At 41.4% G+C, this 22008-nt stretch overlaps 1 protein-coding gene across 2 annotated transcripts in view; it reads right to left on the bottom strand.

Moving 5' to 3' along the window:
- TMEM116 (transmembrane protein 116) overlaps positions 1-22008 on the bottom strand; it is a 71394-nt gene that overhangs the window by 21267 nt on the left and 28119 nt on the right. For both annotated transcript variants that reach the window (XM_074205757.1, XM_074205756.1), the window contains exons 4-5: positions 21412-21543; positions 3982-4086 (exon numbers count right to left, since the gene is read on the bottom strand). In XM_074205757.1, the coding sequence (XP_074061858.1) occupies positions 3982-4086; positions 21412-21543 (237 nt within the window). The remainder of the gene's footprint in view (positions 1-3981; positions 4087-21411; positions 21544-22008) is intronic.

Raw genomic sequence — 22008 nt, forward strand, 5'->3', positions numbered from 1 at the left:
TATGACATATATGACACAACACCAGAAAGATAAAAGAAAAACGAGTTAAGTGACTGAGCGTTAAGTGACTTGCCTAGGGTCACACACTCAATATGAGACAGAAATGTGACTTGAAATAAGATTTTCCTGACTAAAACCAACCCTCTGTCTCTCACATGCCATCCTCTAAGTAAAGAAAAACAAGACTTTAAAAACTCCCTAACTTGACTAGATTTTGGTTATATAGAATATTTCTTATTTGTTTTTTGAGATTTTTTTGGAGCAACGCATTGGGGTTAAGTAACTCACCAAGCCAAGCTGGGTGACCACTTGCCAAAGGTCCTAAGGGCTAGGAACTACAACTAGAAGGGAGCTCAGGGACCATTTCTCTTATTTTTATAGATGGAGAAACTGAGACCCAGAGAGGTGAAGTGAGGCTATAAGTATAATGACTGGGATATAAACCCAGGCCCTCTGACTATCTAACCAGTGCTATTTGGAATGTGATGCTTGTCTAGGGGAAGCTCTCTGAGGTCTCTTCCAAGTTCCCAAATTCTGGGACTGACCAACTCAATCAGCAGAATGCCAACTTGAGGATCCAGATCATTTTGAGGAATAAAGTTAAGCAAAATGGTGAGGAAGAAGTTCATGCTTTCTCCTTTTAATGTCTTCTTGAGCCCCTTAACCCCAGGGTTCCTGGCTGCTTCAGCTTCCCATTCTCACTCTTGAATATTGTCCAAAGATGAAGGCAGATAAGAAAAGAAGGACAAAAAACAGAAGAAATGGAAATCAGAAAACCTACAGCTCATATTCTTTCCTTATCCATTCCTCAACTCACTTTATGGGGTTTTTTTTGGTTTGTTTTTTTGGTTTTTTAGGTTTTTGCAGGGTTAAGTGGCTTGCCCAAGGCCACATAGCTAGGGAATTATTAAGTGTCTGAGGTCAGATTTGAACTCAGGTACTCCTGACTCCAGGGCCGGGGCTCTATCGACTGCACCACCTAGCTGCCCCAGGTTTGTTTTTTGGCAAGGCAATGGGGTTAAAGTGACTTGCCCAAGGTCACACAGCTAGGTCATTATTAAGTGTCTGAGGTCAGATTTGAACTCTGGTCCTCCTGACTCCAGGGCCCATGCTCTATCCACTGTACCACCTAGCCACCCCTCAACTCACTTTAAACAGAGAATAAAACAGACTGGCCAGAATTATTCTTTGGAGCCCCAAGAAGGAGATTGGCTTCAAAAACAGTTATTAACTACCTCCACCTTTGAATTTAATTCAAGACCTTTAGTAATCATTTACTCTGAGCAGGTCACTCTGCTGAGCACCAAGGATACATAGAAAAAAATCAATCAATAAGTATTTATTACAGGAAACAGATATCCTTCTATCTCGAAGAGGACCAGTGACATCCTGGGTTGGCCAGACATAAGTCAAGGCAACTGACTGAGGCCTAGGGAAAGACCTTTTCCAGATGAGAAACTGAGGCAAACAGGTTTAAGTGATTTGCCCAGGTCACAGTTAGTAGGTATCTGAGTTCAGGTTTAAAAGAAGAGTTTTCTTCCTGACTCCAGGTCAAGAACACTATCCCCTAGGAACATCAGTGACAATCCTACACACACACACACGCATTCATGCATGCACATACATGTGTTTGTATATACAGATATGCATGATACATTCACATGTGTGTTTCTGTGTCTTTGGGCACATATATTGGTGTGTGCATGTTGTGTGCATGCATGCATGTGTGTGGACACGTATGTGGTTTCCAAAGTAAGGTAGGTGATTCCTTTTACAGAGGAGACAACCAGGGAGGTTATTTATTAAGCTTTATGCCAGATGGTTTGTTGGACACTGGGATAGAAAGACAAAAATAAAGCAGAACCTGCCCTCAAGAGGCTTACATTTTATAAGGGGAGATGACGTTCTTTTGATATTTAAAGGCCTTCACAACCTAAGCTCCCCCTGCGATTCCATTCTTCTTACACCTTATTTCCCACCATGTACTCTTTGGTTGAGTACTGTTCCTTGAGTAAGACACCCCATCTTTCACCTCTTGGCTGTCCCCATGCTTGGAATACATACCACCTGGCCTCCTGGCTTCCCTGGCTTCTTTCAAATCTCATCTAAAATCCCATCTTCTATAGGGAATATTTCCCAACTCCTCCTCATTCCAAAGCCTTCTCTGTTTTATCTCCTATTTATCCTGTCTATAGCTGCTTCGTACATTTGCTTATTGTCTCCCCTATTAGACTGTAAGCTCCTTGAGAGTAGGAGCTCCTCTTTTTGTTTCCCCAGAGCTAGCTTATCGTGGCTCCTGGCATGCCATAGGCTCATAATAAATGTTTACTGACTGACTGACTGGTTGTCCTGATCATATCTGGTCACTGGACCCAGATGACTCTGGAAGAAAAAGTGAAGTTGGTGACTTAGCACAGTTCTCCGCACCCCCCTCAACCCCCTCACTCAGATGCAATTCAAATGCTTATCATGGCATCACTTCCCCTGGTGTCGGGGTCTTCAAAATAAAGGGAAAAAAAAACATTGTTGTTCTTCTTCCTTCCTCTTCCTCTTCTTCTTCTTCCTCCTCTAGGCAAATGAGGTTAAGTGACTTCCCCAAGGTCACATAGCTAGTATTGAGTGTCTGAGGCTAAATTTGAATTCAGGTCCTCCTGCCTCCAGGGCCAGTTCTCTATCCACTATAGCGCCACCTTATTATGTAGCCCTCAGTGGCCATGATGTGAAGTTCATACATAGACAAGAACCCCCTTTAAAATCCACATGACAAGTAGTGTTCCAGGCTCTGCAGGAGCCCATCCCAACTGGAGATAGCCCCGCTTGTTAGGAAGGTCTTTTTGAAGAGAGTTTTCCTGCTGCCACTAAGTCTTCTTAGTTGAAAAAGCCATCTCTGTGGCCAGGCATTCACGAGAGGTTAAATCACCTTCATCCTTTGACAGAGCAGAATAAAATCCCTATTCCTTTTCAACGCTTGCATTCCAGATTATGGCAAGGACAAGTGAAACCACCGTGGACAGGGCTTTTTCTTGACCCAGAGACCCACGGACTAGGGGACAGACCCTTCTCTAAACCTCCTGAGCTTCCTATCCCCTCCCCTCTCAGCCACTACGAGGTTTGCTTCCCAAAGCAGGGAGACACAAGGGGAATTCTAGGAGGCCAATGAGCAAAGGTCTTCTTTTATTAAGTCCCACCGGGGGCTAAGAGTAGAAGCTAATATTCTTTGGAAAGGGTAGAAAGACTTCATTCTTTTTTCCATGGAATGATGATGTTTGTCCTTTGTTCTCAAAAAAGACCATGACATCAGAAAGGTGATGCCATGACAAGCACATGAATAAGATTTGAGTGAGGGGGGGCTAAGTCACCAGCCTCATAAATCAGGCCAGACATGAATCGGGATGATGGAAATGGCTCTGGATACAAAGCAGTCAGGGTTGAGTGGCTTGCCCAAGGTCACAGAGCTGGTAAGTATCAGAGGCTCATAAATCATAGACTGAAAGAAATTTTTAAAGGTTATCTAATTCAACTCTCTCATTTTATAAATGAGGAAGCTGAGATTCTGGGAGCTTAAGTGAATTGCCCAAGGTTACATAAATAGTGTAAGTCCTATGTCTCTTTCATTTAAATTTACTATTTTTTATTTTTTTGAAGCAATCAGGATTAAGTGACTTGCCCAAGGTCACACAGCTAATAAGTGTCTGAGGCTAAATTTGAACTCGGGAAGAATCTTCCTAATTCCATAGTCAGATGTTTATGCACTGTGGTACCACCTAGATACTCTTTAAAATAATTTTTAACAAGTTTTATCAATGCTTTTTATTTTTACCCCATAATTATTTCCCACTCCAGACCATTAGCTACTGCCTAGGAGCAGGGACAAACAGCTCAGTAGTCAAGCCTGATGGTATGAGCTCCACTCCTCACCTGTACTCCCCACCTTCTTTCCCAAGGAGGAAATGTTAATAAACTCTCCTAAGCTGCACTTACCACGGTGGAGACCAAGTAGATATTCTGGTTGTATTTCACCTTCAGGTCCATGTAAAGGTGCCACGTGTAGTTGACAGTGTAGAGAAAGGATGAAATGTAGAAGACCTAGGGGAAAGTCAGACAGACAGTCAAATTTTCATTTCCTCAGTCTTCCAATTTCTCCCAGTTTCTCACTGGTTCACCAGTAAGGGGGAGCATTTCAAAGCCAGGGAAGAGTGAATGATTCAGACAAAGTCAAACTCTCCTGGGGCCTGGTTCCGGCCTCTGCTACAGATGCTGAGGTTGCTGCTATCTGTGGCTGCATGTTCACAACACCACCAGCAATTGCCCCTACTTTAGAGCTGTTCTGGGGATGTGATGGTGAAGGTTTAACAACCAGCTCTCCAGAAAAACAAACAAATACACTTTTAACTTTAATTTGCACCATTAACATTTTCTCCATCACTTTATGTTTTTAGTTTTTATTTTTTGGTTTTTGCAAGGCAATGGGGTTAAGTGGCTTGCCCAAGGCCACACAGCTAGGTAATTATTAAGTGTCTGAGACCAGATTTGAACCCAGGTACTCCTGACTCCAGGGCCGGTGCTTTATCTACTGCACCACCTAGCCACCCCTCTCCATCACTTTAAGTCGAGATAATCAATAAAACAATAACTCAAGCCATTGTTTAGCCTTTTTTTCTGTTACCAAAGTACTAGTGGTCATGCTGAAAATTTAACAATTGGCTCCTGCCAGCCAGTTGGAGTTGGCTTCAACACGGCCCTGGATGGATTACACTTCTAGCTAGCTTGATGTATTGCAAAAAAAAATTCTTTGGAGCTAAAAAGGAATCTTTGATGTTACCTAATCCAAATTCCCACCCAATGCATAAATCCTATAGTCAGAGATAACCTCCTGGATCAAAGCCTTGCATATAAATGAATATGAGAGGAATCTGCCATTCAATATGGGGAATTTCCTGTGTAGAAAGGCACCCCAATGACATGAACTGCAACCCATCTAGAACTTAGTAGATATGCTCTAGAGAGCTTTCTGAGACAGACATTCATTAAATGATTTGCCAGTAGTCCCACAGTGGGATATGAACCCAGGTCTTCTTGATTCTAAACCCAGACATTTGGTACAACTTCTTGCTCTCACTAAAAGAAAAAAAATGTTTATTGAGTTGAATGGAATTTGTTTGACTATTCATATGTCCTCCAGAGCTACATGGAATATCTGTTTCCTCTCTCATATAAGATCTCTTCAAATACTTGAAGACAATTAGTGTATGTGTCCTAAATTCTCTTCTCTTTTGAGCTTTTTCTTCCATTTTTATCAGATGAAGCTTTCCAAACTTATTTACCTTTTCTAGTCACTTTTGGAGGAGGATCTGGACCTGGGATTTTACCAGAGTAGGCACCACCCAGAGTGGAAACACCTTCTACCATGCAAATCACAACATCTTAGAAAAAGAAAGAGATCTTAGATATCATCTCTTTCAACCTCTCATTTTGCAGATAAGGAAACTGAGACTTAGTGGGGCAAGTGATATGTCCACAGTCAGTATATCTATCAGAGCAGCCAGTAGATAATCAGAGATTCCAGACTCTGAAAGTGGTGCTAGATTTTATTCTTCAACTGCTTCACTTAGAACTGAACACAATATTCCAAAACTTGTAGATACAAATTTAAAAGAAAAAAGGGAAAAATATTCATATTTTAAAACAACAGCAAATGCCTTCATAGGTTTCTTCCCTCTAAAGAATGAACTTCTCAAGAGCACATAAATATGTTTGAAAGAAATGGCTATTGGGGCGGCTAGGTGACGTAGTGGATAGAGCACCGGCCCTGGAGTCAGGAGGACCTGGCTTCAAATCCAGTCTCAGACACTTAATAATGACCTAGCTGTGTGGCCTTGGGCAAGACACTTCACCCCATTTGCCTTGCAAAAATCTAAAAAAAAAAAGTGACTATTGAGAAATTTATAATGACCAAGCTGAATAGAAAATTCTGTTCCTTTCTTTTCAGAGGTGGGAGACTATAGGGGATGGAACACTGCTTATTTGTCTGACTTAGATAATGTTCTCTTCAATTGTATTTCTCTATTTTTTTTTCATCTTTACATGGGATGTCTCATTGCATAATGAGGAAGGGGATAACTTGAGAAATGTTTGTTGTTGTTTCAGTTGTTTTCAGTCACATCTGACTCTTCATGACCCCATTTCCCTCTGCAACTCATTTTATAGATGAGGAAACTGAGGCAAGCAGGTGAAATGACTTGCTCAAGATTACATACTACTAAGTATCTGAGGCTGGATTTGAACTCAGGAAGATGAGACTTCTTAACATCAGGCCCAGTACTCTAAATAAAGTCAATGTACAAAGAAAAGGTATTCAACTAAAAATATGTCAGAGAATGTAGGATTTGGGGGGAACATGGGAATTGTATAAAGCAAAGTCACCCTGCCTTGTAATATTTACAAGGTTAATACCTAAGAAATCACCTTAAACAAACTCATGAGCCCTACATCCCTAGCAGACAATGAAGAAGCTGAGAGATTCTATGAAGATACTCCCAAAGTCCTCCAAAGAAAATTGGATGACGTGACATGATTGATACAGAATGGAAACACGGAGAAACATGTACATTGGAAAATATGATTCAGGATGAAAAAAAACCCAGTGTCACAGAGTGGATAGTGAATCATTCTGATGACTGTGTTGAGGATGGATTAGAGCAGGCAAAGGTTTGAGACAAAGATGAATGGGGAGGAGATTGCAATGGTCCAAGCAAACAAGGATGATGTTGTTTAGTCATTTTCCAGCAGTGTACAAACCTTTGTGATCTCATTTGGAGTTTTCTTGGCAGAAACACTGGAGTGATTTGCCATTTCCTTCTCCAGGCCATTTTACTGATGAGGAAACTGAAGTAAACAGGGTGAAGTAACTTGCTCGGGGTTCACCCAGCTAGTAAGTGTTTGATACTGATCTTTTTTGACCCTAAGCTCAGCATCATTTAATTTCCCAGCTACCTGTATATCTACTTTCTCATCTTTTAAAATCTTTATTTCAATGTTCTACACATATATCTAGAGTATCTGGGGACTCTGCAATCCAGTGACATTGGTTTCCTTGCTATACATCATACAAAATACTCATCTCTCAGCTCTGGACATCTTCTCTGGCTGCCCTCATACACAGAATGCTCTCTCCATCTTCATCTCTACATCCTGGCTTCCCTGGATTCTTTCAAGTCCCAATCAAAATCCCATTTTCTGGAGGAAGTCTATCCCAAGCCCTCTTAATTCTAGTGCCTTCCCTCCATTGATTACTTCTTACTTATCCTATAGTTTGTACATATTTATTTGCCTAGTGTCTTCTTCCATTAGATTCCCCCTTGAGAGTAGGAACTAGGGTTTTGCCTGGCACATATAGACTCAGTAAATGCTTGTTGGACTCAATTGGGTATAATATAGAGGAATAATATAATATAATATAATATAATATAATATAATATAATATAATATAATATAATATAATATAATATAATATAATATAATATATAATAATAATATAATTAATATATAATAATAATATAATATAGAGGAAAACAGGAGAAGAACAGGATGGGAGAAAGGGGAGGGGGTGTAGGTGATCAGAGAGGGGAGATCATGGGAGAGAGTAGTCAGATATAATATACTTTTGAGGAGGGACAGGGTGAAAGGAGAGAGAGAATATAATAAATAGGGGAGATAAGATTAGAGGGAAATACAGCTAGCAATAGTACCTATGGGAAAAAGTGTTGAAACAATTTCTCTAATAGACTTATGATAAAGAATGCTATCCATTTTTTCACTTTATTTTTCTTGAGATTTCTTTGTGTGTGGGGGAGGGTTATATTTACCCTTTAAACAAGACTATTGTAGTAATGTTTTTCATGGCTACACATTTGTTTTTGCAAGGCAATGGGGTGAAATGGCTTGCCCAAGGCCACACAGCTAGGTAATTATTAAGTGTCTGAGGCTGGATTTGAACTCAGGTCCTCCTGACTCCAGGGCCGGTGCTCTATCCACTGTGCCACCTAGCTGCCCCATGGCTACACACTTTTAATGTACATCAAGTAACTTACTTTCTCAATGTGGGGGGAGGAAGGGAGAGAATTTGGAACTCAAGGTTTTAGAAGTAAATATGGGGGGGTGGCTAGGTGGCGCAGTGGATAAAGCACTGGCCCTGGAGTCAGGAGGACCTGAGTTCAAATACAGTCTCAGACGCTTAATAATTACCTAGCTGTGTGGCCTTGGGCAAGCCACTTAACCCCATTTGCCTTGCAAAAACCTAAAAAAAAAAAAGAAGTAAATGTGGGACTTGCTTTTTGTTTGAAGCTGGGGGAGAAAGTTAAAAATAAAATAAATAAAATAAGAATTTTTTAAAATATAAATGTTTATTGCCTGACAAGAAGCTAGGTTTTCATAAATGACTCCCTAGGGCACACCACATCTTTATGATTATATGATTGACTGAAAGATAACAAGACCATGCTGTGATTATTGCATGTTGGGGGCAGATTCCCTTCTCAGCTCTATTCTTCCTCCATTGCTGATTTCTGACCTGGACTGCTAAGCTCTCAAACTCTTGCCCCTTACCACCTATGACCTTATTACTTATACTTATTTTATACTTAATTTCTCCAGGCCTCAGTTTCATCACCCGTGAAAGGAGATGGAGAAGAGGTGGTCTAGAATGATTACCAGGCAATTGGTGGTACAGTGGATAGAGTACTGGACCTGAGTCAGGAAGAATTAAGTAGAAATCCAACCTCATTTTCATATGAGTTTAGATTTGAAACCAGGTTTCCTGAACACAAAGTCAATGCTCTGTCCACCACCCTACTTTGCTCCTCTAAGTTAGTTCATTTCTCACAACCTCAGTTTACTCATTAAAATGAGGATAATAGTAACATCTAGGGAAGTTAAATAACTCTGGAGAAGCCATTTAACTTATAAATTAAAGCTATCTACATTAGTAGACAGAGTTTTCTATCTGTTAGTAGACAGAGGGACTATCTACATCAGTAGAGTTTTCTATCTCTTAGTAGGCAGAGGGACTATCTACATCAGCAGAGTTTTCTATCTCTTAGTAGGCAGAGGGACTATCTACATCAGTAGAGTTTTCTATCTCTTAGTAGAGTGACTATCTACATTAATAGAGAGTTTTCTATCTCTTAGTAGGCAGAATGACTATCTACATCAGTAGAGTTTTCTATCTCTTAGTAGGCAGAGGGACTATCTACATCAGTAGAGTTTTCTATCTGTTAGTAGGCAGAGGGACTATCTACATCAGTAGAGTTTTCTATCTGTTAGTAGGCAGAGGGACTATCTACATCAGTAGAGTTTTCTATCTCTTAGTAGGCAGAGGGACTATCTACATCAGTAGAGTTTTCTATCTCTTAGTAGGCAGAGGGACTATCTACCTTAGTAGACAGAATTTTCTCATTTGAGAGTTCCATACCAGTGAAATCATAAATCCACTCCTTATCTCTATAGGCACTTTCACCAGTGTGACTGTTCAAATGATGCAATCTATTTAAACGACTTGACAAAATGATGAAAAAAAAATATGATGGCAGCATATACATCAGCCAATCTCAAGTATATAACTATGGATTAACAGAAGACCTGCCTTGGGAAAGAGAGTATTGCTATTTACCCTTTTCCCATCTCTCTGGTACCCACACTCCAACATAAGGAAAAATCCTGGGTTTGCTCACAGTGAGGTTTTAGGAGCCAGGCTCTTCTCTTACCCTCTCCCTTTCTCCTTCATAGCTGTATCCCCCAAACCTAGGATTTCTAGTTCATTTATAATTCTAGTGCCTGGACCAAGTTCTACAAAGCTTGAGGCCCCAGGGTCTTGACTGAGGGTACAAAAGATTTTGATTTATGCAGAGCCACACCATCTGAGGATCCAAGAATAGCAATGGTTAGGAAAATTAATCGGATTGTGTCTCATAGAGCCAGATGGTCCAAGCAGAGCTTTCCAGTCCAGATGTCAAGCAGGCTTCATAAAATCATGGATTTAGAACAGAAAAAGACCCCTGAGGCATTTTAGTCCAATCCCCGCCCCCATTTTTGTTTTAAAGATGAGGAAACTGAGACCATTAAGGGCAAGTGACTTCCCTAAAGTCCCTAAGTGGCAGAGGTAGTTTTTGAACTAGGGTCTCTTTCTACTGGTAAGTGGCAAGTAACCCTGAGGAAAACTCTCCAGTGTAGAAATCAAGTAAAATTAGTCCGGGTGGCTAGCTCCCAAATGAAGCAGGAATGACCAAGGGTAGTACAGTACAAGGAACTTAGATCCCAGAGTCAGAAAACTGGTACAGATGTCAGGGGGATAGGAGTAGTCGGTGTTGGAGGGACTAAGGAAAGATATGTCAACAACAATTTTTTAAATACTGTACTAAGAGCTAGAGATGCAAAGGAAGGCAAGAGAAAAGGAAAAAGTCCTTTCCCTCAGGAAAGTCCTAGGTTAATGAAGGAGTCAACATGGAAACAGTTGTACAAATAAAGTAAGGAAAAAACTTCTTGGAGAAGATATGAGAACTTGAAGGAAGTCAGAAAAGGGGAGAGTGTGGAAGGGTCTGGAAAGGTTGAGTTGGCCAAGTTGTGAATCACTTTGAATACCACATTGAGGCTTTTATATTTGATCCTGGAGGCAAAAAGGAGCTGTTGCAGTCTGTTGGATATGTGTGGTGGTAAGAGAGAATCAGGAGGGGTGGCTAGGTGGCACAGTGGATAGAGCACAGGACCTGGGTTCAAATCCGACCTCAGACACTTAAAAATTACTTGGCTGTGTGGCCTTGGGCAAGCCACTTAACCCCATTTGCAAAAAACCTAAAAAGAGAGAGAGAGAGAGAGAGAGAGAGAGAGAGAGAGAGAGAGAGAGAGAATCAGGAGAAGAGGAATTCACCTTGTTTGCAGGTTTGGATCACTGGGAAGATGGTGGTTCCCTCAATATGGAAATCAGGAAGAGGGGAGGGCTTGGGGGAAAAATAAGGTTTAGCTTTGGATATGTTGAATTTAAAATGTCTACGGCACAGACAGTTTGAGATGTCCAAGAGGCCATTGGAGATGTGAAACTGGAGGTTAAGAGAGAGGTTAGGGTTGCATAAGTAGATCTGAGAATCATCTGTAGAGATGTTCATTGAATCTATGGGAGTGATGGGATCACTAAGCAAAATGAAATAGAGGGAGAAGAAAATGAACCTGGAGGGTATTCATCATTAGTAAAGATCAAGCAAAGGTGATGGTCAGATAGGTAGGAAAGAATTAAAAGAGTGCATTGTCCAGGAGCAGAAGGATTTCAGAAAAACCTGAACTAATGCTGAGTGAAGTAAACAGAACCAGCAAAACATTGTGCACAGCAACAATTGAGAGCAACATTGTGAAATGATCAACTCTGATACACTTGGCTCTGTTCTCAGCAATACAGTGATTCGAGATAATTCTAAAAAACTTGCGACGGAAAATGTCATCCACATCCAGAGGAAAAACTATGACATCTGAATGCAGATCAAAGCATAATATTTTCATTTTTTAAATTTTTTGTTTTTTTCTTTCTTATGTTTTTTTTCCCTTTTATTCTGATTCTTCTTCATGCTACGACTGATATAAAGATATACTAAGATTAATTGGGGAAGGGAAAACGAAGGGAAGAGGGAGAAAAACTGGAACTCAAAATCTTACAAGAAATGAATGTTGAGGGCAGCTAGGTGGCGCAGTGGATAAAGCACCGGCCCTGGAGTCAGGAGTACCTGGGTTCAAATCTGACCTCAGACACTTAATAATTACCTAGCTGCGTGGCCTTGGGCAAGCCACTTAACCCCATCTGCCTTGCAAAATAAATAAATAAAAATAAAAAAATAAAAAAAATGAACATTGAAAACTATCTTTACGTGTAATTGGAAAAAATAAAACTAAAAAAGAAATTAAATGGCAAAAAATTTTAAAATTTTAAAAAGAGAGTGCATTGTCATGAAACCCTGGAGAGAAGATAATATCAAGAATAAGAGGTGATAGTTTCAAAGGCTGTAGAGACATCAAGAAAGGTGAAGATAATATAAAAAAAAAATCATTGAGTTTGTGCTACCCTGGACAAGTCATTTCATCCTGTTTTCTTCAGTTTCTTCATCTGTAAGATGAGCTGAAGAAAGAAATGGCAAGCTACTCTAGTATCTTTGCCAAGAAAACCCCAAATGGCGTCAGGAAGATATGACTGAAACAACTCAACAAAATCATGTTTAGATGGCATTTTAAGAGTTGCCAGTGTTTTACAAATGTTATCTCATTTTATCCTCATGTGCCTCTGGGACATAGATGTTATTGTTGCTCTTTTACAGATGAGGAAACTGAGGAAAAGAGAGGATGAGTGAATTGCCCCAGGGACATACAGCTACGGGAGGTGGGACTGCCTTTCAAAGCCTTCCCTGTCCCGCTCCTTGAGAATGGGAGGTCTGGGTTGAAGAGGCCTTTTGGCTAGGTGACACTCTCAGGTGTAGGGCCTCTTCACCATCCACTTGTGGAAACAAGGAATTTACTGTGTGACTAATCACCTGATGCTAAGCTGAATCAGCCCTACTTCTCAAGAGCATCAAGGGCTGGCCTCAAGGCAGGGAAGTTAGTCTATAGCTAGCCAAATTTTGGAGTTAATTAATTCTGCCTTATTTGAGTCTCTCCCTCTGTTGAGTATCTTTTAGGATTCCATTCAAGACAGCTTTCTGTGGGTTCAGTTTTGAATTTAAAATTGTCAGTTTTCTGGGGAGAGGTTCAGGGAAAGTCTCTCAGCTACCCAGTCTCTCTTCTTCCCCATCTCCCCTCTCACCCCAAATGGCAATGCAGTCCCAGAATCTTTGAGTTGGAAGGGATTTCCTCAGAGCCAAGCCCAAAGCCCCCAAGACTCTCTCCTGGATCCTCTGCTCTTTTCACTTGAGGCCTCTCATTTATCAATCTCATAAACTCCCATGGGTTCCAATGATAATTTCTCTGCAATTTCTATGCAGCTCTCTCTATTCAGCCCTAGTCTTTCTCCTTAGTTCTTAAATTACCAATTGCCTTTTGGACATTTTGAAGTGAATCTTGTTCCTTAGGTCTCAAACTCAACATGAGCTAAACGTTATAATTCCATCAAAATTCTCACTTCCAAATTTTCCCTCTTGTCACATGAACTGCCATCCTTCCAGGTATCCAGGCCAGCAACCTTAATGTCATCTTTGATTTTCTTTTTTTTCTTATTTTTAATTTGTTTCTGGTGAAACCATTGCATTACTATTTTTTAATTTGCAATTTTATTTTGTTTTATTTCTCTTTTTTTTTTTTTTTTAGATTTTTCAAGGCAATGGGGCTAAGTGGCTTGCCCAAGGCCACATGGCTAGGTAATTATTAAGTGTCTGAGGTCAGATTTAAACCCAGGTACTCCTGACTCCAAGGCCAGTGCTCTATTCACTGTGCCATTTATTTCTCTTTTTAAAGAATATTTATTTTCCCAATTACATGTAAAAATAATTTTTAAGATTCATTTTTTAAACTACTGGAAACAATTAGCAATTTTAGCAAAGTTGCAAGATATAAAATAAATCCTCAACTTTTCTATATATGACTAGCAAGATACAGCAGGAAGAGCTAGAAAGAGAAATCCCATTCAAAGTAACCTCAGACAATATAAAATACCTGGGAGTCTATTTGCCAAGACAGACTCAGAAACTTTTTGAAAAAAATTATAAATCACACAAATTAAATCAGATTTAAATAACTGGGCAAATATCAACTGCTCATGGATAGGTAGAGCTAATATAATAAAAATGACAATTCTACCAAAACTAAACGACCTGTTTTATGACATACCATTCAAAATTCCAAAAAATTACTTTAATGAGTTAGAAAAAGTTGTAAGTAAATTTATATGGAGAAATAAAAAGTCAAGAATTACCAGGAATTTAATGAAAAAAAAGTGCCAAAGAAGGGGGCTTAGTCCTACCTGATCTAAAATTATATTATAAAGCATCAGTCATCAAAACTGTCTGGTATTGGGGCGGCTAGGTGGCGCAGTGGATAAAGCACCGGCCTTGGAGTCAGGAGCACCTGGATGCAAATTTGATCTCAGACACTTAGCTGTGTGGACTTGGGCAAGCCACTTAACCCTGTTTGCCTTGCAAAAAAAAAACTAAAAAAAAACTGTCTGGTATTGGCTAAGAAATTGAGTGGCGGACCAGTGGAATAGACTAGATGCAATGGCAGGAAATGATTATAGTAATCTGCTGTTTGATAAACCCAAAGAATCCAGCTATTGGGATAAAAACTCTCTCTTTGATAAAAATTGCTGGGAAAATTGGAAGTTAGTATGGAAGAAACTTAGATTAGACCAACACCTCACACCTTTTACCAAGATAAGATCCAAATGGATCCAGGATTTAGACATAAAAATCAATACTATAAGCAAATTAGAAGATCAAGGACTAGTTTACCTGTCAGATCTATGGAAAGGGGAGTAGTTTATGACTAAGGAAGAGATGGAGAACATCACCAAAGACAAACTAGATGATTTTGATGACATTAAATTAAAAAGCTTTTGCACAGATAAAACCACTGTAACCAAGATCAAAAGAAATGCAGTAAACTGGGAAACAATGTTTACAACTACTGATTCTGACAAAGGACTCATTTCTAAAATATACAGAGAACTGAGTCATATTTAAAAAAAAAGCCATTTCCCAATTGACAAATGGTCAAAGGATATGCAAAGGCAATTTACAGATGAGATCAAAGCAATCCATAGTCATATGAACAATTGCTCTAAATCATTAATAATTAGAGAAATGCAAATTAAAGCTTCTCTGAGGTACCACCTCACACCTCTCAGACTGGCCAATATGACCAGAAAGGATAATGATCATTGTTGGAAGGGTTGTGGGAAATCTGGGACACTACTACACTGTTGGTGGAGCTGTGAACTCATCCAACCTTTCTGGAGAGAAATTTGGAACTACGCCCAAAGGGCAACAAAAATGTTATACCCTTTGACCCAGCAATACCACTCTACTAGGTCTATACCCTGAAGAGAGATGATGAAAAAGGGTAAAAAAAATCACTTGTACAAAAATATTCACAGCAGCCCTGTTTGTGGTGGCAAAGAATTGGAAATCAAGTAAATGTCCTTCAATTGGGGAATGGCTTAGCAAACTGTGGTATATGTATGTCATGGAACACTATTGTTCTATTAGAAACCAAGAGGGACGGGAATTCAGGGAAGCCTGGAGGGATTTGCATGAACTGATGCTGAGTGAGATGAGCAGAACCAGAAAAACACTGTGTAACCTAACAGCAACATGGGGGTTATAATCAACCTTGATGGACTGGCTCATTCCATCAGTGCAACCACGAGGGACAATTTTGGGCTGTCTGCAATGGAGAATACCATCTATATCCAGATAAAGAGCTGTGGAATTTGAACAAAGTTCAAGGACTATTCCCTTTAATTTAGAAAAAAAACCCAGATATCTTATTGTCTGATCTTGTTATCTCTTAGACTTCTTGTCTCTTCCTTAAGGATATGATTTCTCTCTCATCACACTCAATTTGGATCAATGTACAACATGGAAACAAAGTAAAGACTGACAGATTGCTTTCCTGGGGGGGGGGGGGGGAGGGAAGTAAGATTGGCCTAACTTAATCGTTGGTGGCAACTAGACAGTTCAGTAGAGTTCTGGGCCTTCAATCAGGAAGCCCTGAATTCAAATCTAACCTCAGACAATTACTGGTTACCTGGGTAAATCACCTGTTTGCCTCAGTTTCCTCATTTGTAAACGGAGTTAGAGAAGGAAATGACAGACCAACGTCTCTGTCAAGAAAATCCCAAGGCAGGGTAGCTAGGTGGTGCAGTGGATGGAGCACCGGCCCAGGAGTCAGGAGTCCCTGAGTTCAAATCAGACTTCAGACACTTCATAATGCCCTAGCTGTGTGTGCTTGGGCAAGTCACTTAACCCCATTGCCTAGCAAAAACCTTTAGAAAAAAAGGAAAAAAAAGAAAATCTCAAGGGACAGCAAGGTGGACCAGTTACTAGAGCACCAGCCTTGTAGTCAGGAAGACTTAAATTCAAATTCAGCCTGACACGTGATACTTAATAGCTGTGTGACTTTAGGCAAGTCACTTAACCCCATTGGCCTGGCAAAACACAAAAACAAAGAAAGAAAAATGGGGTCATGAAGAATTGGACTCTCAACTGAAATAAGCAAACAATAGCGACCCTTAAAGATCTTTTAGTACAGCGCACACTGTTAAGTTTAATCTTCCTTATGGGTCAGCTGGGTGGCACAGTGGATAGAGCACCAGCCCTGGAGTCAGGAGTCCCTGAGTTCAAATCCGGTCTCAGACACTTAATAATTACCTAGCTGTGTGGCCTTGGGCAAGCCACTTAACCCCGTTTGCCTTGCAAAAACCTAAAAATTAAAAATTAAAAAAAATCTTCATGATTACTATTTCCTCCATCACTTTAAGTCTAGACAATCACAAGATCTCAAGCCCCAATCCGGAGCATTCTCATACTGAAAATTTAACAAGGGGTCCTGGCAGCCAGAACTAGCACGGCCCTGCTATGGCCTAAGGAGTCCACTGTAACCGAGCTCCTCCCTGCTGGGGTCGGGTTGATGATGGTGGCATTCTCAGAAGATCGAGTCTGGACAAGAGTCAAGGTGGGACCAGTGAGCCACAGAGGGGCCAGGCTGAGAAGTGGCCGACTTGTGGAAACCTTTCTTTCCTTCAAAACACGGCTCAGCCACCACTGCCACCCAAGGCCTGACCTGATCCTGCTAACCCAGCTCACTCACTCTGTCCCTCTCCCTCTCTGTCTCTCTCTTCTCTCTCTCTCTCTGTCTCTCTCTTCTCTCTCTGTCTCTCTCTCTCTCTGTCTCTCTCTCTCTCTCTGTCTCTCTCTTCTCTCTCTGTTTCTCTCTCTTCTCTCTCTGTCTCTCTCTGTCTCTCTCTCTCTCTCTGTCTCTCTCTTCTCTCTCTGTCTCTCTGTCTCTCTCTTCTCTCTCTGTCTCTCTCTCTCTTTCTCTCTCTGTCTCTCTCTGTCTCTCTCTTCTCTCTCTCTTCTCTCTGTGTCTCTCTCTCTCTCTCTCTCTCTCTCTCTCTCTCTGTCTCTCTCTCTCTCTGTCTCTCTCTGTCTCTCTCCTCTCTCTCTCTCTCTCTGTCTCTCTCTCTCTCTCTCTCTCTCTTCTCTCTCTGTCTCTCTCTCTCTCTCTGTCTCTCTCTTCTCTCTCTGTCTCTCTCTTCTCTCTCTCTCTCTCTCTCTCTCTCTCTCTCTCTCTCTCTCTCTCTCTCTCTCTCTCTCTCTCTCTGTCTCTCTCTGTCTCTCTCTCCTCTCTCTGTCTCTCTCTTCTCTCTCTCCTCTCTCTGTCTCTCTCTGTCTCTCTCTCTCTCTCTCTCTCTCTCTCTCTGTCTCTCTCTCTCTCTCTCTCTCTGTCTCTCTCTCTCTCTCTCTCTCTCTCTCTGTCTCTCTCTGTCTCTCTCTGTCTCTCTCTCTCTCTCTCTCTCTCTCTCTGTCTCTCTCTCTGTCTCTCTCTCTCTCTCTCTCTCTGTCTCACTCTGTCTCTCTTCTCTCTCTCTTCTCTCTGTCTCTTCTCTCTCTCTCTGTCTCTCTCTCTTCTCTCTCTGTCTCTCTCTCTTCTCTCTCTCTCTTCTCTCTCTCTGTCTCTCTCTTCTCTCTCTGTCTCTCTCTGTCTCTTCTCTCTCTCCTCTCTCAGTCTCTCTCTCTGTCTCTCTCTCTCTCTCTGTCTCTCTCTTTTCTCTCTCTCTCTGTCTCTCTCTTTTCTTCTCTCTCTCTGTCTCTCTCTTTTCTTCTCTCTCTCTGTCTCTCTCTTTTCTTCTCTCTCTCTGTCTCTCTCTTTTCTTCTCTCTCTCTGTCTCTCTCTCTCTCTCTCTGTCTCTCTCTCTTCTCTCTCTCTGTCTCTCTCTCTTCTCTCTCTGTCTCTCTCTTCTCTCTCTTCTCTGTGTCTCTGTCTCTCTCCATCTCTCTGTCTCGTTTCCTCTCTTCCTCCTTTCTCTCTCCCTCCCTCTCCCCCTTCTCAGGGGACATGCATTGTCCCTCCGGGTAGAATGTAAGCAACCTGCAGGATGCAGGCTATTTTTATTTAACCAGTTCAGAGCCTGGCCCATGGGAGGCCCTCAATAAAGGCTACTATTACAAAAACAGCCAAACAAAAAAAGAATGAAGGTGGCAGTCCCTGGTGAATGGAAACAGCAGGATGGGCCACTTTGAGAGACTCAGTCCTGTCCAACTGAGCATCCCCCGCCACCTTAATCTCTTTGGCTCCAGACTCTCCCCTCCATGTCCATCCTCCACTCAAGGCCAAAGGGATTTTCTGCTCCTGTCGCCCCATTCAGTAAGCTGCAGGCGCTCCCAGGATCCCATGTGAGCACCCTTCCAGGCCCAGTCTCCCTCTCCCTCTTTATTTTCCCTTTCCTCTCCAATGGGGATGAAACCTCGCTGCTGCCCCCCATAACTGCCCTTGTCCCAGCCTTTGCACTGGCCGATCCCCGGCCCTGGTCTGCCCCCACTCCCTGCCTCGGCCTTCTTTCCTTCCGAGGGTGGCTCATGCACCACAAGTTCCTGACCACCATCCTCAACCTTAGTTTTTTTTAATCTCTTTATCTATGCACACGTCATCTCTCCCAAGAGAACATAAGATCAGGAAGGGGAGAGCTGGCTCCATTTTCTCTCTGTCTTTCTAGCATGAGGCCTGCTCCGATAGGCCGCGTGATGCTCACCTGCGCCCAACAGACCTTTGGAAAGCAGCTCTGGGCTGGGGACAGGGACACTGGCCGCCTTGTCTGCCCTCTCTGGGCCCCTCCCAGGGAATGCTGACCTTGGCCAATGATTGTTTTCCTATTTTCCAGCTCACTGAGCTGACCTTCAGTCCCCTGCTCTTCCCAAGCAAGGCTCCCCGCTCTGATCTGCCCAGCCCGAACTTAAAGGGACCCCCTTGACTCTTCTACTCCATCCTGTTTCCATCCCCTTCTCTCCTCCCCTTCTCTGCTCACAATTATCTACTCCTGAAGCCCCCAGAGCCACATGAGCACTCTCCCTACTCCTTGAAATATGGTTCTTCTACCCCAAACCCTCCTATGCTAGTGAAACTGCTCTCCAAAAGGCAGTGAGGAAGCTCAGTGAATAGATCACTGAACCTGGGGTCAGGAAGATCTGAGTTCAAATCTGATCTGGACAGTCATTTCGCCTCAGTTTCTTCAGTTACAAAATGGGAATAATAACAGCACCTACCTTGCAAAGTTATTGTGAGGATCAAATAAGATTATAATTGTAAAGCAGTTAGAACAGGGACAGACACATAGGAAGGGTTAAATAGATGTGCGCTATTCTTCTCTAAGGTGACCAGGCAGGTCAGTGAATCGAGCCTTGGGACTGGAGTCAAAAAGACCTGAGTTCAAATTTGACCACAGGAACTTTCTAGCTGTTTGATCCTAGGTAAGTCACTTTATCTCTGCCTCAGTTTCATCAACTGCAGAATGGGGATACTAATATCACCTGCCTCCTCCTGTTGGGAGGATCAAATGAAGTAGTAATGCTCAGCACAGGATTGGCACATGAAGGTCTAGAGAAATCTTAGCTATGATTATTATCATTATTATTATCATCATTATTATTATTCAGATGTCCTTTGGGTCATACAATCCAGGAGTTTTTTTTTTTAAGGTCTCATTCTCCTTCCTTCTGAAAACTTGACTGTTTGACCACTCTTCCTATTGTCTACCTCTCTCTTCTCTGTCTCTCTATCTCTCTTTTGTTTTTTTCTGTTTCTCTCTCTCTTCTCTTTCTCTTTCTTCCTTCTCTCTAACTCTGTCTCTCCTCTCTGTGTCTTTCTGTCTCTTTATCTCTCCTCTCTCTGTCTCTCTGCCTCTGTCTCTGTCTTTCTTTTTCATTCTTCTTCTTTCTGACCTTTACACTTTCCTGTTTTCCAACCAATTCTTAGCTACAACTTCCAACTTCTCTCAATGGTCCCTTGTGGCACAAAGGACAGAGGATAAAATGATAAACTTGAATTTGCTGTAGACTTGAATTCTAATCCTGTTCAGTCCCATTTCTTAGGTCAGAATTTGTACATCATCCCTCTCTCAGAGTTACCAGGAGGATTAAATGAAATATATTACCTATGTAAAGCTCTTTGTAAACCTTAAAATACTATAGAGATGCTGACTATTAAAACCTTCTGCCTTACAAAAATGTGCATACCCTGGGGCGGCTAGGTGGCAGTGAATAGAGCACTGGTCCTGGAGTCAGGAGGACCTGAGTTCAAATGTGACCTCAGACACTTAATAATGACCTAGCTGTGTGACCTTGGGCAAGCCACTTAACCCCAGTTGCCTTGCAAAAACCTAAAAAAAAAATGTGCATACCCTTTGATCCAGCAATACCACTACTGGGTCTACACCCTGAAGAGATGATGAAAAAGGGTAAAAACATCACTTGTACAAAAATATTTATAGCAGCCCTGTTTGTGGTGGCAAAGAATTTGAAATCAAGTAAATGTCCTTCAACTAGGGAATGGCTTAGCAAACTGTGGTATATGTATGTCATGGAACACTATTGTTCTATTAGAAACCAGGAGAGATGGGAATTCAGAGAAGCCTGGAGGGATTTGCATGAACTGATGCTGAGCGAGATGAGCAGAACCAGAAAAACACTGTACACCCTAACAGCAACATGGGGGCAATGATCAACCTTGATGGATTTGCTCATTCTATCAGAGCAACTATCAGGGACAATTTGGGGCTTTCTGCAATGGAGAATGCCATCTGTATCCAGATAAAGAACTGTGGAGTTTGAACAAAGACCAAGGACTATTCCCTTTAATTTAGGGGGAAAAAAAACTGATATCTTACTGTCTGATCTTGTTATCTCTTATACTTTATGTTTCTTCCTTAAGGATATGATTTCTCTCTCATCACACTCAATTTGGATCAACATTTTGTACAACATGGAAACAATATAAAGACTGACAAATTGCTTTCTGTGGGGGGGGAGGGAAGTAAGATTAGGGGAAAAATTGTAAAACTCAAAATAAATAAAGTCTTTAATAAAAATAATAATAAATAAATAAATAAACCTTCTGTCTTAATCCTCTGTTGGCATTAGACCGAACATCTTCAGTCTGAAGCCCCTGGACACACCAAAGATTTTTTCTGTCCATGGGATGCTGGGCAAGATGCTACTATCCCTACAGATGCCTGTTGACTACTAGAGATGAATGAGAAGTATAGACCAGGCCCAGAAATAAGATGGTGAGCTTTGGGTTCAGATCCCTCCTTGGAAAGTCCCATCCCATCCTGGTTTCCTGTTCACATCTCAGGAAGTCCTGCCTTGCAGTGAGTGGTCACCTGGGGAGACTCACCTGGCCTGTAGCTTGAAGGTTATAACAGATCACGTCCTCATTGGCCGTCGGGGTCCCATAGAGCAGAGCCCCCAGGAGCCAACACATCCCCAGAAGCAAGTCGGAAAAACTCAAACACAGAAGTGGTCTCATCTGTCAAAGCAAAGGGAAGTAATATTTATTCAGGGAAGGAAAGAGTGTTTCCAAAACCACTTGAAAGCTTTTCCAGTAAAGTATAGGTTAAATTAGGTGACTTTTGAGATTCCATCAACTCAGACATTCTGTGAAAGTGAACCCACACCCATTATTCAATTATCCATGATGACAGACCAACCCATTATTTAAAAAATATTTATTAAGCAGTTAGGCCCTGGAGATAGAAGTACAAAGAACAGAAGAATCCAACTACTATGTCTTTATAATGGGGAGACAAAAAAGATATGTAAAATTATAGACAACATAAATAAAATGTGAATAAATACCAATATATTGAAAGCAGTTAGTTGCTAGATCATTAGGGAGGGAAAACACTAGCAATTGGGGAGATCAGGAAAAGTTTAATGTGGAAAATTGTGCTTGAGTTAAAGGGAGAAAGGGTCAGCTAGGTGGTGCAGTGGA

Source organism: Macrotis lagotis, chromosome X, assembly GCF_037893015.1.
Source record: "Macrotis lagotis isolate mMagLag1 chromosome X, bilby.v1.9.chrom.fasta, whole genome shotgun sequence".
Taxonomy (NCBI): domain Eukaryota; kingdom Metazoa; phylum Chordata; class Mammalia; order Peramelemorphia; family Peramelidae; genus Macrotis; species Macrotis lagotis.